This window comes from Cnephaeus nilssonii, assembly GCF_951640355.1.
Source record: "Cnephaeus nilssonii genome assembly, chromosome: 4".
Classification (NCBI taxonomy): domain Eukaryota; kingdom Metazoa; phylum Chordata; class Mammalia; order Chiroptera; family Vespertilionidae; genus Cnephaeus; species Cnephaeus nilssonii.
Window position 1 is genome coordinate 83,585,349 of NC_137075.1, and position 16,387 is coordinate 83,601,735.

General features: G+C 42.9%; 1 protein-coding gene across 1 annotated transcript in view; it reads left to right on the forward strand.

The window, feature by feature from the left end:
* SLC39A9 (solute carrier family 39 member 9) overlaps positions 1–8,602 on the forward strand; it is a 38,802-nt gene extending 30,200 nt beyond the window's left edge. Inside the window, exons 4-7 of the mRNA XM_079767615.1 lie at positions 1,122–1,190; positions 2,717–2,802; positions 3,831–3,965; positions 7,268–8,602. Of these exons, the coding sequence (XP_079623741.1) occupies positions 1,122–1,190; positions 2,717–2,802; positions 3,831–3,965; positions 7,268–7,498 (521 nt within the window). The 3' untranslated portion in view covers positions 7,499–8,602. The remainder of the gene's footprint in view (positions 1–1,121; positions 1,191–2,716; positions 2,803–3,830; positions 3,966–7,267) is intronic.
* Positions 8,603–16,387: the final 7,785 nt, after the last annotated feature.

The following is a 16,387-nucleotide window of genomic DNA, read 5'->3' on the forward strand; positions in this document are numbered from 1 at the left end:
AGGGTCAAAAAAAGCAGGCAGGAAGGAAGAAGTTGGAAACATGTCACAGGATGTATTATGAACCAGCTTGAAGGGGCTCCCACTGGCCAGATATAAGACAATCAGAGCACCAAAATAATTAAGAATAATAATGAAATGTAAAGCATTGAAAAAATGGGCATCGATGAGCCCATCTGAGGGGCTGGGGGGTAGGTAAGTAGGTTAGGTAGGGGATGGGGGAGGTAGGAGAAAGAAAATAAAAGGAGAAGGGAGGGTACTTACAGTGGAATGCTGAATGCCAACTGGTAAATGTAGAAAGAACACTGGAGTTGGAAAATTATCATTTTTGCAGCCTTCATAGTAAAAATTGTCTCAGGCAAGTATCATCAGTTGAATGTTAAATCTAGGGGCGGGGGTAAATTTAGTTTTTACATATATTTTTATTTCAGAGAGGAAGAAAGAGGGAGAGAGAGAGAGAAACATCAATGATGAGAGAGAATCATCAATCAGCTGCCTCCTGCATGCCCCCTTCTGGAGATCGAGCCCACAACCCAGGCATGTGCCCTTGACCCTCCAGTTTGCAGGCCGGTGCTCTATCCACTGAGCCAAACTGACTAGGTCAGGGCGGGTAAATTTTTATTTGCTTTTTAGTTGCAAAGGAAAAAGAAGTACCTAAATGAAGAAATTAGACAATTCCTTGACTAGATGATCAAAATTAATGGCATTGGCGTTCTGTTCTTGGTGTAGGCGAGTAAGTTCCTATCAGACCAACCTCCCTACAGATAACTAAACTCTGGACAAAATTTAAAAAACCACTATCTAAAGACACAGGAGAATGACCTAAAGCAGGCAAATTCTGACTCCCTAGTCAACACTTGAAACTAGGTGAGTTCCTGTTTTTACTGCGTTTAACAGTCAGCAACTGCTGGGAGGTAGCTGGGTCAAATGAACACTTCCCTCCTATCCACCTCTGCCGGACAGGGGAAACTTCTAAGTGTTTGAAGCAGAAGAAAAAAGACAGTATTGAGAAAAATAATCTACTTGAAGAGCTTTCAAAGGATTCATCTACCTCCAGGTTAGAGGGCATCTAACGGTTTTTGTTTCACATTGCTTAATGTCTGCCTTGCTTATTTTTACCTCAGATCCAGAAGCAGCAAGGCCTAGCAATTCCAAAATCACCACCACGCTGGGTCTGGTCGTCCATGCTGCAGGTAGGGAACCCTTTTCTTTTCTGTTGCATAGTGGGACACTTAGCGTTTACATCACAGGGACCATCCACATGGACCACTCTTGGGCTGGCCTTCAGGGAAAGGTTTACTTAATGAAGCCCCCCACCACAAGCACAAGCCCTAGTATACTCAGTGGCAGGACTACAACTTAAAAGTGTTTGTTTTTTTATTATTTAATAGTTAAGAAAAAAGATTATTTCATGGCACATGAAAATTACATACAATTCAAATTTCCGTGTCCATACATAAAGTTTTATTGGAACAAAGCCATATAATCTATCTGTGGCTACTTTTGTACAATTAATGGTGGAGTTGAGTAGTTGCAAGAGACCAAATGGCCCACAAAGCCTAAAATATTTCCTATCTGGCCCTTTACAAAAAGTTTGCTGATCTTTGCTCAAGAATCTCATCTTAAAAGAGCCCCAGCACTTTTTAAAATATATATATTTTTTATTGATATTTTTCAGAGAGGAAGGGAGAGGGATAGAGAGTTAGAAACATCGATGAGAGAGAAACATCGATCTGCTGCCTCCTGCACACCCCGTACTGGGGATGTGCCTGCAACCAAGGTACATGCCCTTGACTGGAATCGAACCTGGGACCTTTGAGTCCGCAGGCCGACGCTCTATCCACTGAGCCAAACTGGTTAGGGCAACACTTTTATACTGAACAGCGCTGCTGCCCAGTATATACCCAAAGTGTCAGTTTATCAGAGGTGGGCTGTAGAGTGCAGAAGTCTCAGCATTGTTGACTGGGCATGCCTTAGAATCATAACCAAAACCGATCCCATGGTAGGATTCTGTCAGTGACAAACAAGACTGGAAGGTGGCACACTATTATCTGGACCTTTCTAGTATCACATGCTTTTCTAACAAAAAAATCTATCCATTCAACCAACATTTATTCATTATGTATATATCAACTATGCAGAGTCTTGTGTCTTTGTTTTTGGATCTGCAAGATGCAGAGATGCTTCCTTTGAAATTCTTTGATATTTATGTTATTACAATTTGATTATCATTGCATTTTTAAAAATTGATTTGAGAGAGAGAAACATTGATTTGTTGTTGCACTCATTCATGCATTTATTAATTCTTGTATGTGCCTTGACTGGGGATTGAACCTGCAACCTTGGTGTGTCAGGATGACACTCTAATCAACTGAACTACCTGGCCAGGGCTTATCAGTGGATTTTTTGAGTATCATACTTTTTCCAATAACAGCAAAAGTAATAGCTGACATATCAAATATTGTGGGCCAGGTGCTAAGCTGTTTACATATATTATCTCATTTAACCCTCATGGAAATCCTAAGAATATATACTTTATTGAACCCATTTTAGAGATGAGAAGGCTAAGATTTAGAAAGGTTAAGTAAACTTTAGAGTTAAATCCAGCTCTACTTGATTCTACAGTTCACTCAGTCAACCACTACACTGTATAGTTGTTGTTGATATTTATAGTTGTTGTTATTTATGGTGCTTTATGTCTTGCTTTTTTCAAATTTAGCTGATGGTGTTGCATTGGGAGCAGCAGCTTCTACTTCACAGACTAGTGTCCAGTTAATTGTGTTTGTGGCAATAATGCTACATAAGGTAAGCAAAATTTTGGTGTAAGATTTAATATTGAATATATTCATAATTAAAATTGTCTTTGGTCATAATGTTTTTCTGGAATGGGAAATTGTTTTAGTTATTTTCATGATTGCAGTTCATTATAGAGAATTGAATAAGTCTGTCCTCACTGTTTTTTTGCTATCATTTTCTTAAACTTTCACTTGAAGCGGTTTTATTTGTATTTATTTGTATTTTTAAAATATTTTTAAATATATTTTTATTGATTTCATTGATTTCAGAGAGGAAGGAAGAGGGAGAGAGGGGTAGAAACATCAATGATGAGAGAGAATCACTGATCAGCTGCCTCCTGCACGCCCCCCACTGGGGATCGAACCCAAAACCCAGGCATGTGCCCTTGACCGGAATCAAACCTGGGACCCTTCAGTCCGCAGGCCAACCCTCTATCCACTGAGCCAAACCGGCTAGGGCTTTAAAATATTTTTAATTGGTTTTTAGATAGAGAGGAAAGGAAGAGAAAGGGAGAGAGCGATAGAAACATTGATGAGAGAGAAACATAAATCAATGAGAGAAAAATCAATTGGTTGCCTCTTGTACACCCCCTGCTGGGGATCAAGCTTGCAATCCGGGCATGTGCACTGACTGGTAATTAAACTGGGGCCTTTTGGTACATGGGAAGACACTCAATCCGCTGAGCCACACCGGCCGGGCAAAAGGGTTTTATTTATTATGGTCTTACACAAACTGTTAAATTCTCTCTAGATTTCTATATTTTATAGTAATTTTGGTTTATAAATATTTTTTATACTTTCTTCTTGACTATTTCTCTTTTTCTGCTACCCAAAAACATGCATACACACACACACACACACACACACACACACACACACACACACACATATGATATTTTCTTAGGTTAGAACATTAAGTCCTAAAAGGCAGAGTCAGTCTTTTTTTTTTTCCTGAAAATTGAATCAAATGATACGTACTTCTTAATGTAGAAGCAGTCCACACTTCGGGAGTAATAAGGGATAAATTTTCTTTTCCAGGCACCAGCTGCTTTTGGGCTGGTTTCGTTCTTAATGCATGCTGGCCTAGAGCGGAATCGAATCAGAAAGCACTTACTGGTCTTTGCACTGGCAGCACCAGTTATGTCCATGGTGACATTCCTAGGACTAAGTAAGGTAAGTCTAACTCATTCCTATTCTTTTGTTATGTACTAGAACTTAGGGTCTCTTACATTGAATTTTTAATTAAATTAGTTCCTCAAACTAAAGATACGATTAGGCCCTGGCCAGTGTGGCTCAGTTGGTTGGAGTGTTGTCCTATACACCAAAGGTTGCGAGTTTGATTCCCAATCAGGGCACATATCCCAGTCCGGGTGCATATGGGAAGCAACCAATAGATGTTTCCCTCTCTCTCTCCCTATCTCTCTCTACAAAATCAATAAAAGAAATAGAGAAAGAAAGAAAGGAAGGAAGGAAGGAAGGAAGGAAGGAAGGAAGGAAGGAAGGAAGGAAGGAAGGAAGGAAGGAAGGAAGGAAGGAAGGAAGATAAAATTAGTAAAAACCTGTACAAGGTAAATGTCTTAATTCCAAGTCTCTTCATAAATTTAGAGCATTTCCTTAATTCATTTAATTTTAAAACATTTTTCCCATAAGTTCCAAAAATATTTGCACAAATATATGACCTTTAAAATAATATAACTTAAACTTAACCAGACATGCTAATTTTATTTGACAGATACATAATAAGTCACAATGCATATTTAATGTTTAGGTAGGCACATGAAGTGTGAGTGACAAGCATGCAGCAGCTTTGAGAAGAGTAGGGGATGAGCAGAGATGTCTACATTCAGCTAAGACTCAGATTCTTCTACTCCCAGCTCTTGTACAACTGAATATTAAATATCTAGTTCCTTGGGATCTAAGAAACCAAATAAACAAACAAGATAAAAACAGACTCATAGAAACAGCTCAAACTGATGGATGCCAGAGGGGAGGGGAGTGGGGGGATGGTTGAAAAAGATGACGGAGAATATAAAGTCAATAATGTGATCAGTTTGCATGGTGACAGATGATTACTAGACTTGGTGAGGCAATCACATTTGTAAGGTATATAAATCTCGAATCACTATATTGTACACCTGAAACTAACACAATATTATACACCAATGATACTTACATAATCCTATATAATAAAAGGGTAATATGCAATTTTTCCCCTCTACTGGGAGTTTGTCCCCGAGTTCAACCAGGGGGTGGGGCCGGCCAGCCAACCTCCCTCGTCCCCTTTCTCCCCTAGTCCAGCCAGACCTATTTGGCCCTGATCTGGCCCCGATCAGGTCAGGCTGGCCGGACCCCACCTGTGCACAAATTTGTGCACCGGGCCTCTACTAAATAAATAAATATCTAGTTCTTTATCACCTGAAGTGGCATGAGTCATTTGTCAGCTCAGACCCTGTTGTTCAAGATGGACCTTCCCATGCCTTATAATCCTGTCTATTAGGTATGTAGTTCTTAGCAGCAACCCTCCCCATTTTACTGAAATGTCAACTGACAGGCAATAGGAGAAAATTTTAGAACCAAACTAACTTAGAGCTGGTTCTTGGGAACTACTTTCCCCCATGTACTCTCTGAAGGTCATTGAGTCTTCTGAGTATCATTCAGTTCATACTTGATATAGTAAAACTTGTATTAAGAGGAACATGAGAAATGAGATGGTTAAAGAGTGGTTAAGCTTTGTTAATCAAGAATTTGTTGGTCTGGATAGTGTGCTATCAAATGAGGTGCTATAAAACCCCTTTCAGTTCACCTGAAGAGCCTTTTTTCAGTCCATGAACAATATATAGTTCCTTTTAAAATAGTACCCTATTTATCACTTCATTGATCAGTGTAAGTTTTTAGAACTTCTGACAGGAATGTAGGATAATTCTGGAGGCATGGAGTTATACTTATGGCATAATCTTTTCTTAAAATTTTAATTAATTGTCTCAGTCCATAGGTCCACTTTTGAAATAGAAAAGCTAAAATTAGCTTATGAGATGTTTCTAGGCTCTGAGGGCAGGTACACATCTTGATTGCCACTGTATCTCAAGCATCTGGCCTACTGCCTGATACATAGGCAGTATCTACACCAGTGATGGCGAACCTATGACACGCATGTCAGCACTGACACGCGTAGCCATTTCTGATGACACGCGGCTGCATGCCGAGGATGAAACATTTGCTGCTCCTGAGGATGAAACATTTGCGACTAGAGTCTTGGAGTTAGTTTTTTCCTCAAAGTAACACACTACCCGAGTTATACTCAGTTTTGTGGCGAAGTTTGACACACCAAGCTCAAAAGGTTGCCCATCACTGATCTACACTAATAAAAGAGAAATATGCAAATTGACTGTATTTCTGCTATGCCCATCAGCCAATCAGGAGTGAGTATGCAAATTAACCCGACAAAGATGGAGGTGGCCCCACCCCCCAGCCGCTCTGGGCCTGTGGGAGTTGGAGAAGTTGGGCACCAGCGCCTGAGGATGGTTGCGGCCAGGGAGACCAAGAAGCCACCTGCCCCATGATCCCAGGCCGCAGCCAGCCACAGAAGCCACCTGTCCCACGTCCACCCGCCCCACATCCTAGGGGAGACAGAGAAACTGGAATCCAGCACCTGAACAGGGTGCGGCCTGGGAGACGAAGAAGCCGCCTGCCTCGTGATCCCAGGCCGCAGCCAGCTGCAGAAGCCTCATGTCCACCTGCCCCACATCCTGAGGGAGATGGAGAAACCAGGTGCCAGCGCCTGAGGCTGGCTACAGCCTGGTAGACAGAGAAGCCACCCACCCTGTGGTCCCGGGCGCCAGCACTTGCGGCTGCAGCCCAGGCGAAGCCACCTCCCCACCATCTACTGCGGCTGCAGCTGGCCCAGGCACCTATGGCTAACCAGAGGAAAGGAAGCCCAGATCCCGGGTGCCTGTGGTCGGCTGGAGGAAGGAATCCTGGGTCCCAGGTGCAGGGCCAAGGCATAGGTGTTTAGGGGCAATCAAGCCAGCAGGGGAGCAGCTAGGAGCCAGCAGTTCTGGATTGTGAGAGGGATGTCTGACTGCTGGTTATCTCCCAAGGTGTCCCAGATTGAAGAGGGTGCAGGCCGGGCTGAGGGACAGCCCTCCCCCCCCCCTCCCCCCGTGCACGAAATTGGTGCACCAGGCCACTAGTTTGTTAAATATTAGTAAATGAATCGAGTGTATGAAATTTAATATCTGCATTAATACTGTTGATTCCATCTTATGAATAATACAGACCAACCATGTTCAACCAGGCTTGAAGTGTGTACATCACCTATAGCCTTAAAACCTTCTTTGGAAGCTTCCCATAAACAACGTAAAATTGCATCTCATCTCAAGATGTTGTGAATATTGAGTGGTTTTTCATTGGGACTTCTTCCTGACCCTGAACTGTACTTGACTTAATTTTTCTTCTCTCTCTTTCTGAATTCACAGAGCAGTAAAGAAGCCCTTTCAGAAGTCAATGCCACTGGAGTGGCCATGCTTTTCTCTGCCGGGACATTTCTTTATGTTGCCACAGTACATGTCCTCCCTGAGGTGGGCGGAATGGGGCACAGTCACAAATCCGATGCCACTGGAGGGAGAGGCCTCAGCCGCCTGGAGGTGGCAGCCCTGGTTCTGGGTTGCATCATCCCGCTCATCCTGTCAATAGGACACCAGCATTAAATGTTCAGGTTCCAGCCTCAGTCCATGGCTGTTTGCCATCCAGTGAGAACAGCCGACACGACAGCTGCTCACTTTCTCAGTCTCTTGTCTCACCTTGCCCCTCTCCACCTGTATTCCTAGAGTCTGGAGGGAGGTGAGATTAAAACCTGGAGTAAAGGAAAGCTTTTAGAGTAGAAACAACACATTGCAAGTGGATATAGACATTCCATTGTGTTGTCTTTTAAAAGGCCCTGGGCATTTTGAGTTTTGATGTTTCTCTTAACCCTATTCTCAGGGAAGATGGAATGCAGTTCTAAGGAAAAGTGGAGAACTTCATACTCACAATGAAATAGCAATTATGACAGTACAGTGTTCTGTAATTAAGCAAAATCTCTTAATTTAGAGGCTCTGCCACTTTATGCATTGATTTTTAAGATGGGTCTCACCGTGTAAAACTGGTGCTTTAGCATCTATGCCACATGCCTTGATAGAAGGTCATAATGCCTGCTGTCTTAGATGCTAAAGATAACTGTAGTTAATTTGGGGCTTGAGTCAAAAAAATGATGGCAAGACACATTGAAAATTGACTTTATACTCAAGAGCTATCCCCTGCAAAGGGGATGTCTAGAGGACTTTTAACTTCCTTCTGCACGTGCCTCTTTGAAGAGAGCCTGCCATAGAGCAACAGCAGTGGACTGGCTTCTAAAGAGGGGACTCGTATTTAGTAGCATTTCTTTTCAAGTTCTCCTTTGCAGAACACCTGCCTCCAACACATTCTTATGAGGAGCCAAGTTCTAGTAGGTTCAGGCCGAGGCTTTCCTTCAAGAACAGTCAGATCCCAAAGTATCTTTGGAAATTAAGTGGTGTTAAATTTTAAGTGAATTTGGATAGTTACTGACATCTTTGTAACAACATTTTTAAAAGTAAGATTATCAAAACCTAAGTTGTCCTTTTTTTTCTTTTTAAGTATTGATCTTAGCAGACCAGCAGTCCCTCTGGCAAAATACTGGGTTTCTCTTGGAGGTGCTCAGTCAGTGTCACCTCAGCACCTGCAGCAGTGAAGAAAGTCAAGGTGTATCACAAACGGGAAATGTTTGTCTGTTCATTTAAAGCTTATTGAAATAATGTCTTTTGTCTCTTCATCTTTTCCATATTTTTCTCCTCTAACTCTCCCCTCCAGTCCCTCCTCCCTACAATTTGCTGCTTACTGCTGGTGGCGATGTTAGTATTTGTGTGAGTTCAGTTCTCATCAGGACAACCACTTCTCGAGCTGTGATGATGAAGATAATATTGTCTCTATTCCTTATTCTTACTCCCTTCAATGAAGTTCCTTTGTGTCAAATGCAGTTTTGTTAAACCCTTAAAATAGCACTTTCTCTTAGATGAGATGACACAATCACTAATATTCTGGTAACTTAAACAATTGAGATAGTAAAAATGTTTAACAAACTAGGATGATTTTTTTCGTCTTTGCCAATATCCCTGTAAACCTTATGTTATCAAACAAGTGTATAATAATATTATATTATTTATTTTGATTTTCTATACCATTTCAAAACACATTGCATAAAGAGGGAACCATACTATTTTCTTCAGGGCAATGGATTTAGGAGTTTGTAAAATGTTTTTATATGACGCATATGCCAGCATGCCTATGATTTTTTTCCTTCCTAGATTTGTCACTGGGTCAGCAGCTGTAGAACTTGTGAGCCCTCTGCTGGCTGTAGACCAAAGTAGTATAAATAGGATTAGGTTTTGTATAGTGGCTGGCAACCATTGCATACAATCTTAAAACCAACGGAAGGCACAGTATGGAAAGTCCAAGTGACTTTCCCGATAACAGTGACTTATGAGAGTCATGGGGTTCCACCTGGTCCTTCAGAATGACATGGTTGCCTTGATTCTCCCTGGATATTTACTTTGTTAAATGAGTAGGGTATTTTAGTGTCTGGTTTGGATGGTAGCACTTTCTATCATATTGTCGTGTGCAGTGATGAGAAATGTGTTCTGCTGGCCAAAGCTTCTTTCAGCAGTGCCTTGCCATCACACTTAAAAGTTTGGCTAGAATATCTTGCTGGTTAAGGCCTTGAACTCTGGCAAGGATTGAACCATCTAACTTCCAAATTTGCCTTCCTCTCTGGACCTCACATTAACAGGCAAACCTTTCAAGGCCTATCAGCTCTCCGAACCTGTGGGCTTTCCCGGATTTTAAAGCTGCTGCCTCAGGAACTACTCATTTCTCTCCTGGTCAGCAGACAGAAATAGCCATACTAACCTTACAGGGCTCAAATGCATCTTCAGGCAGCACGGAACCGAGCAGCGTGGCAGAGGCCTCCCTTCCCTGGGGGAGGAACTTGTTCATGGTGGGCAGCGTCCCAGGAGAGGCCACATCGATGATCACTTACTGGCACATTTCAGTTCCGTTTCTGTCTTGTTTAAACTGCCTCCTTAGATGTGGATGCCTTAATGCTCTCACACATTTGAAAACATTTGCGATACTTAAGTGGCTGCCATGATCACAGATGGAATTATTGGCTACCAAAGATGCAATTGATGATGAAAAGTATAGTCCTTCCTTCCTCATAACCAAAGTTAATCTTAATTGCAATTTGACTCCCTTTCCTTGGTAGGGATAGACTTTCTTCAGATTCCACATACCCTCTTAAGTGGCAAATTAAATTGAAAAAATACTACTGATCCATTCCCGTCACTTGTTCTCCAGTGAATTGCTTCTCAGGCCCTAGTTCTCCAGAGCAGCAATGTTCCAGGTCTGGTGGCTTTCCTGTGCACCCTAGTGCCCGATTTCTTTTCTTTAGGCAAAGGTTCTTCACTGGAGTGTAGGGTTAGAAATGGTACCGTCTACAGAGGCTGTGTTCTCTCTTCCCACCCCACCCCAAATCACCTCTTTTTTTCCCCCTGTTCAAATCAGCTGAGTCAGCCCTGTTCCTATATTTTGAATCATCTTGAGAAAAAAAGAGAGAGGTGGCCATTTTGAGTGGTCAGTTTTTTGTAAAAAGGAGAAAATGTAATTGCGTTTTCTTACCTGCCTACTACGAAGTGTCACTGCCTGGTTTTTCTCCTTTTCAAGGATTAGAACTAGGAGGACACACCAGCATCGAGTGTATTAAGCCCCTTAGACACATGGTAGCTAGTACTAAACATGGGAACTGTATGTCAACAGCACAAGACCCCAAAGAATGTTCTTGCATGTGGGGCCCCAGGGCCCCTTGATAGACCGAGAATAATGACCGGATTCATCCAAAACTGCTTCAGTGCCAGGTGAGAGCCCTCTGTGGGTGTTCTGCAGGGGAATTTGCTCAGTACAGAATGGTTCGCATCACCCAGAGAGCACTGTTGGGGATGCTATGAAATTAAAACCAACGATGAGGCCCCTTACCTGAGACATCTAGATTCACCTCCGGAGACCTGAGGGAAACTTGTGACTTGTAGGAAAGGACAGAACAACCATTAGGAATATGCTCAGCCTAACATAAGGAGCTTGGCTTTCATCTTTTTTGTGATAGCATCTTCTAGCAAGTTGGGAAACTCATGAGATTTACTGCAATTCCCCTGGTGCAGTGGCCAGAGAGTGATTTTAAATGTCCCATTTTCTGGGTCCTTTGTAAACATGAAATCATTCCATGTATGGCTGCCTTATAATTTTGTCTCTTTCCACTTTAATTGTGAATGGTTAAAAAAATTTTTTTTTGCTGTTTTCTGATATTAAAATTTTATTAGTGCATACCTTATGTGAGTAGCTCATTAATTCTCCAGTTTGTTTTTCTTTTTGATGACCAGACTTGACCCATATTTGAACAGCAGAAAAGGTAATGAAGAGCTTTGAAGGGCAGAGGAAAGATGTACCCACTGTGTGCACCTTCTTTAGAGAAGGAGGGAAGGAAAGGGGGAGGGGACACTAAGGATTCCATACACCATCTGCCCCCAAACATACCAATTCATTGGCAGTTTTCTTTTTTCTTTTGGCTTTGCTATTGTTAGCAAATATTATTTATGAAGATAGTTATCTACCCCCAGAAAGGAGAAGCAGGCAACAGGTCCCAATCACAGGGGTTCATTTCAAAGGATAAAGATATGCTATTGGAGGACATGGGGGCTGTGGACAATTGACCCTGGGAACAGAGGTTTATTTAGATGTGCAATCTGTAAACTTGATGTTTTCTTTCTCTGTGGACTTTAGTACTGAAGCTCATTTTTTAACTCATATACAGATAAGCATTATATACAGCAATGTATCTCCTAAATATGCAGTTTGTATGTTTAGTCATTAGATTCCATTATTTATTACTGGTCCACTTTGTGCTGGTTTTCTTTATATATCACGTGTGCTGCAGTAAGTTACAAAGACTGTGCCCAGAGGTACATGTTTTCTGAAACCTGTCCTCATGAATAGGCGAAGACGACATGCACTATGATTGCTGCCATCTCTTACAGAAGCCTTTGGGGAAAGTGCCTACATACCTCCTGTGCCTTTGAAATCTTAGAGAGCCAACATTAAATAATGGCCCTTTTGTCCTGCTGCCTTGAGGTCAAAATGTAAATACAGGCCCTAGCTGGTTTGCCTCAGTGGATAGAGCATCGGCCTGTGGACTGAAGGGTCCTGGGTTTGATCCCCAGTAGGGGGTGTGCAGGAGGCAGCCAATCAATGATTCTCTCTCATCATTGAAGTTTCTATCTCACTCTTCCTCTCTGAAATAAATAAAAAAATATTTTTTAAAAAATGTATATACAGTATACAGGTTTAGCCCAAATAGCCAGCAATCCTTATTCTATTTGGTTTCGTTTCTAATTCTTCTAAGCTAGAGCCGTCTTAACAGTGTAGTTTCTATAATGTAAGTAACGACCTCGTGTCTTATCCCTGTGTCTAGAATGCCCTTCCCCTATCTCCCTCCCCTCCTTTAGGTCTGGATCCAAAGTCTTCTTCCATTAGGCCCCCTATGCCTGCCTTTTTAAAAACTGTAATCTGCTCCCCCCCCCCCCACCCCAATGCTCCTCACCCTGTTCTATTTGTTTCTATAGCGCTAATGGCCTTTTCATCTGCTTTATAATAACTCTTTGTCCCTCTATCTTGATAAAATATGAGCTCCTGGAAGCTAGTTCTCAAATGTATGTTGCCCTAGCCCGTTTGGCTCAGTGGATAGAGGGTCAGCATGTGGACTAAAGGGCCCCCAGTTCGATTTCAGCCAAGGGCATATGCCAAGGGTTGCGGGCTCGATACCCTCCAGCGTGGGGCATGCAGTAGGCAGCCAATCAATGATTCTCATTATTGATGTTTATATCTACCTCCCTTCCTCTCTGAAATCAATCAATAAATATGTATATATATATTTTTTAAAAAGTATGTTAATTGAATTGGTCTGCCCTTAGGAGACACTTTTTTTCTAATCTATGCTCCCACACACCACCAGCTGCTGCCCTGATCCCTGGCAGAACCAGCTGCTGCTGGCATTGGGGGTACCTCCGCCTTTGTCTCACACAGTGAGGGCTGCTTGGGTATTAGCAAGGAGGTTAGGAGTCAGAAAACAAATGGGACTGAGTGTACAGGTAGGTTCAGGTTACTAATCCAGTTCTAACTAATTGTAGTAAAGTACTGTGTGACCGATTTAGGGTCCGGGAAATCTGGATCCCATTCTTGGCTCAGCTACTGATTTCTGTTGCAGTGTTAGCCATTGCTCAGTTTTATAAATATTGCATAGGAATGTGAGTGAAAGCATATGTCCCACTCTGGTTGCCTCATTTAGAGAGGGATCCTGATACTCAGGAGTCACCAGAGAAGGAAGCCCAGTGGGAGGAGATGGAAACTAGGACCCTGAGGAGGCCTGGAAGGAACTGGACAGTTTACCTATAACTGGAAGGCTCTTGGGCAGAATTTGATAACTCTCATCAGATACTCAATGGCTGTCAGGTACAGGAGAGCATAGATCCTATATTGTCCAGAGGATAGAATGTGAAGTACACTGAGCCCCATCTCTCCTCCACTTAGTATTGTTCACCTCTTACTCAGTTAATTGAGCCCTTCCTATGGACCAGGCACTCCTACAGGGAGTGGGGATTAGTGCCAGTCCTTAAAGAGCTTGTGGTTCTTGAAGGATTCAAACAAGAGAACACAGTGGCCAATAGGTAAGGACTGGAGACAAGAAAGCATAGGGTGCTCAGAGAACATGTGGGGGCAAGAAACCCAGAGTGGGGTCTTCAGGGAGATGAGACCAGAGCTAAATTCAAAGGCTGAGTAGAATGAACTCATGAAGGTAGGAAGGTTTTTCTGACCAAGAGAACCCATGTGGGCCGAGGCCTGGTGGCACAAGAATGTGGATTCTGCATAAAAGTGCCTATGGCCGAGGGAGAGGGGAGGCAAGAGGTGTGCAAGATTTGTCGGTTCCCTGGATGATGTCTAAGTTTCCAGATTTAAAATTGTAGATCGACAGAGAATTGGGCCTGATAAGGGTCTTTGTAATTCCTGCCTCAGCCCCAACTGGATCCCCTTCTCAAGTGTAGTCTTGGCTGACCTCTGAGATCCTGTCACCACATGGATGACTCATGGACATGGTAGGTCAGTTTCCAGATCCTTGCACCAGTGGCTCCTCTGGCACCTCAAGGTGGAGATTAGTGACTTTACCCCTTATCCATGCTTCTCTCCCCCACTTCCTGGCTGGGGCCCAAGGACTCCCTTTATTCTACTTCTGAACATCTGTGTTGCAGTTGTATACAGAGGCTCAGCCTTGGCCTGGGAGGGATGTCCACTTTCCCCTTCTATCCTTTGCTTCTCCCTGTATCCTCTGGTCTCCTTTATTTAAGGGACATGCTGTCCTTTGGCCCTCCACCTCCTTAATCCTTTGGCCTACTGGCTTCAAACCTGCATATGATGTCCTCTACCTCACCTCCTCTCTCTCAGGGTCCCCTGGGTGCAGCCAGGCTCTACAACAGTTAAAGGAGCCTAAGACTTACGCTGGCCTTGGGAAATGCAGCCATTTGAACATGGTGGCTTCTCAGAATATTAGATCCAGCGTGGCTGGAGTGGATGGGGAGCAACAGGGGAGAGCCCCAGCAATAGGTCAGGACCAGATTGTGGAGGGTGTGGCAGTCAAAGGTCAGTAGTTGGGCGCTGGAGTCAAGGAATGGAGGACCAGCTAAAGGTTTTAAATAGGAAGCGCACATCATCTTTGGGTCTTGAAAAGATTACATGAGTGATGGTGGGGAGTGAGGATTTCTTGGTGGATCCTGCTGTAGATAGATGGGAGAGGCATTTGGAAAGCAGAAGAGGACTACATGAAGCAAGTTGGAAGGCTCAGACAAGTCCAATGATTGTCTTGAGTTCACACAGTTAATGGCAGAGCCTGGACTTAAACCCATCTTAACATGAAAAGCAGGTGACAAGTCAGCCATCTAAAGAGTGCCTTCACATAAGTTCGCAGCCACCTCACAGATTCTGTTTTATAGATGAGGGAAGCTGAGGGCCTGAGAGGGCAAATCTTCATGGGTTGGCAAACTGAAACAAGAAACTGTAGCACCTGAACAGGGCCCAGTGAAGACAGTTTGGTTAAGCATTTGTTGAGGGTCTACTACATGCCCTGGACACTCTCCTCAAGGAGCTCAATCTGGAAAGGACATAAACACATAAGCTAAGTGAAAGAAGCCAGACAGAAAGACAAATACTATATGATGTCACACGTGGAATCTAAAAAAGTCAAACTCAAAACCAGAGAGTAGAAAGGTGGTTGCGAGGGGCTGGGGTAGAGAGATGAGGGGATATTGGTCAAAGGGTACAAACTTCCAGCTATAAGAATAAGTTCTGGAGATCTAACGTACAGTTAATACTGCATTGTATACTTGAAATTTGCTAAGAGAGTACATCTTAAGTGTCCTCAACACGCTCCAAAAATAAGTAATGAGGATGTGTTAACTGTTTGACTGTGGTAAGCATTTCCCAATGTATATGTATATTAAATCATGACATTATATACCTTTAAAAAATCATGTGGTACAACCTAAATATATACAATTTTTATTTTCAATCATACCTTAATAAATGGGGGAAATAAAGACTATAAGAAAAAGAAAATGTGTGTCAGTTATTAGTCCGTAAACAGCTGAGAGGCTGAAATGTCATAGTGCAAATAGAATTGCATCTTCAGTTCTGCAGAAACTTTGAGTCTTAGGTGAGAAAAATTACTAGAAAAGAAGGGAAAGACTGAGAGAGAGGTCTAGCATTTTCCTAGACTGCACTTCACATGGCACTATGATGCAGCTTGATGGGCATGGGCTTAGGATTCAGACCAAATCAAGTAACTGTATCTTGATCCTGCCACTCCCTCATTCAACACATTTGAGGGCCTGTCATGTTCCAGGAAATGACGAGCTGAGTGACCTGACAACCTTTTTGAACTTCATTTCTCTCATCTGGAAAAAGTAAAAGTAATACATATCTCAATAAACAAGATGTAAATAATATATTTACAACATCAGCTCTGTGCCTGAGCCTATAGGGCTCTCAGGACCCTGAGTTTCCATCCCTGACTGGTCTCATCTAATTCCCGATAAGATAAGGCAGCCCTGGCCCACACTTGGTCTGAGGCACTGGATTGGCACCCAGCTTGTTTTGTCTTTCCAGAACTATGCCAGGCATTCGGCGCTCCCACCAGCTGGGCCAGAGAGCACATGGAAGCAGAGGCAGCTTCTCCCAGGCCTGCCTTGGCATCACCTGGGCTGATTAGTTGAACAAAGCAGAAGCCACTTAAGTATCTAGTGTTCCTTCAAACCCATGCTGTTTGCCTCAGAGCAGTCTTCCCACCAGCCTTACCTGCCATTAGTTAAGGTCAGTTCAGATGTTCTGTATGCAGCGGGGATGGGCAAGCTTGGTTTCTCTTTGCCACTGAAGAAACTTGTGCTCTATTT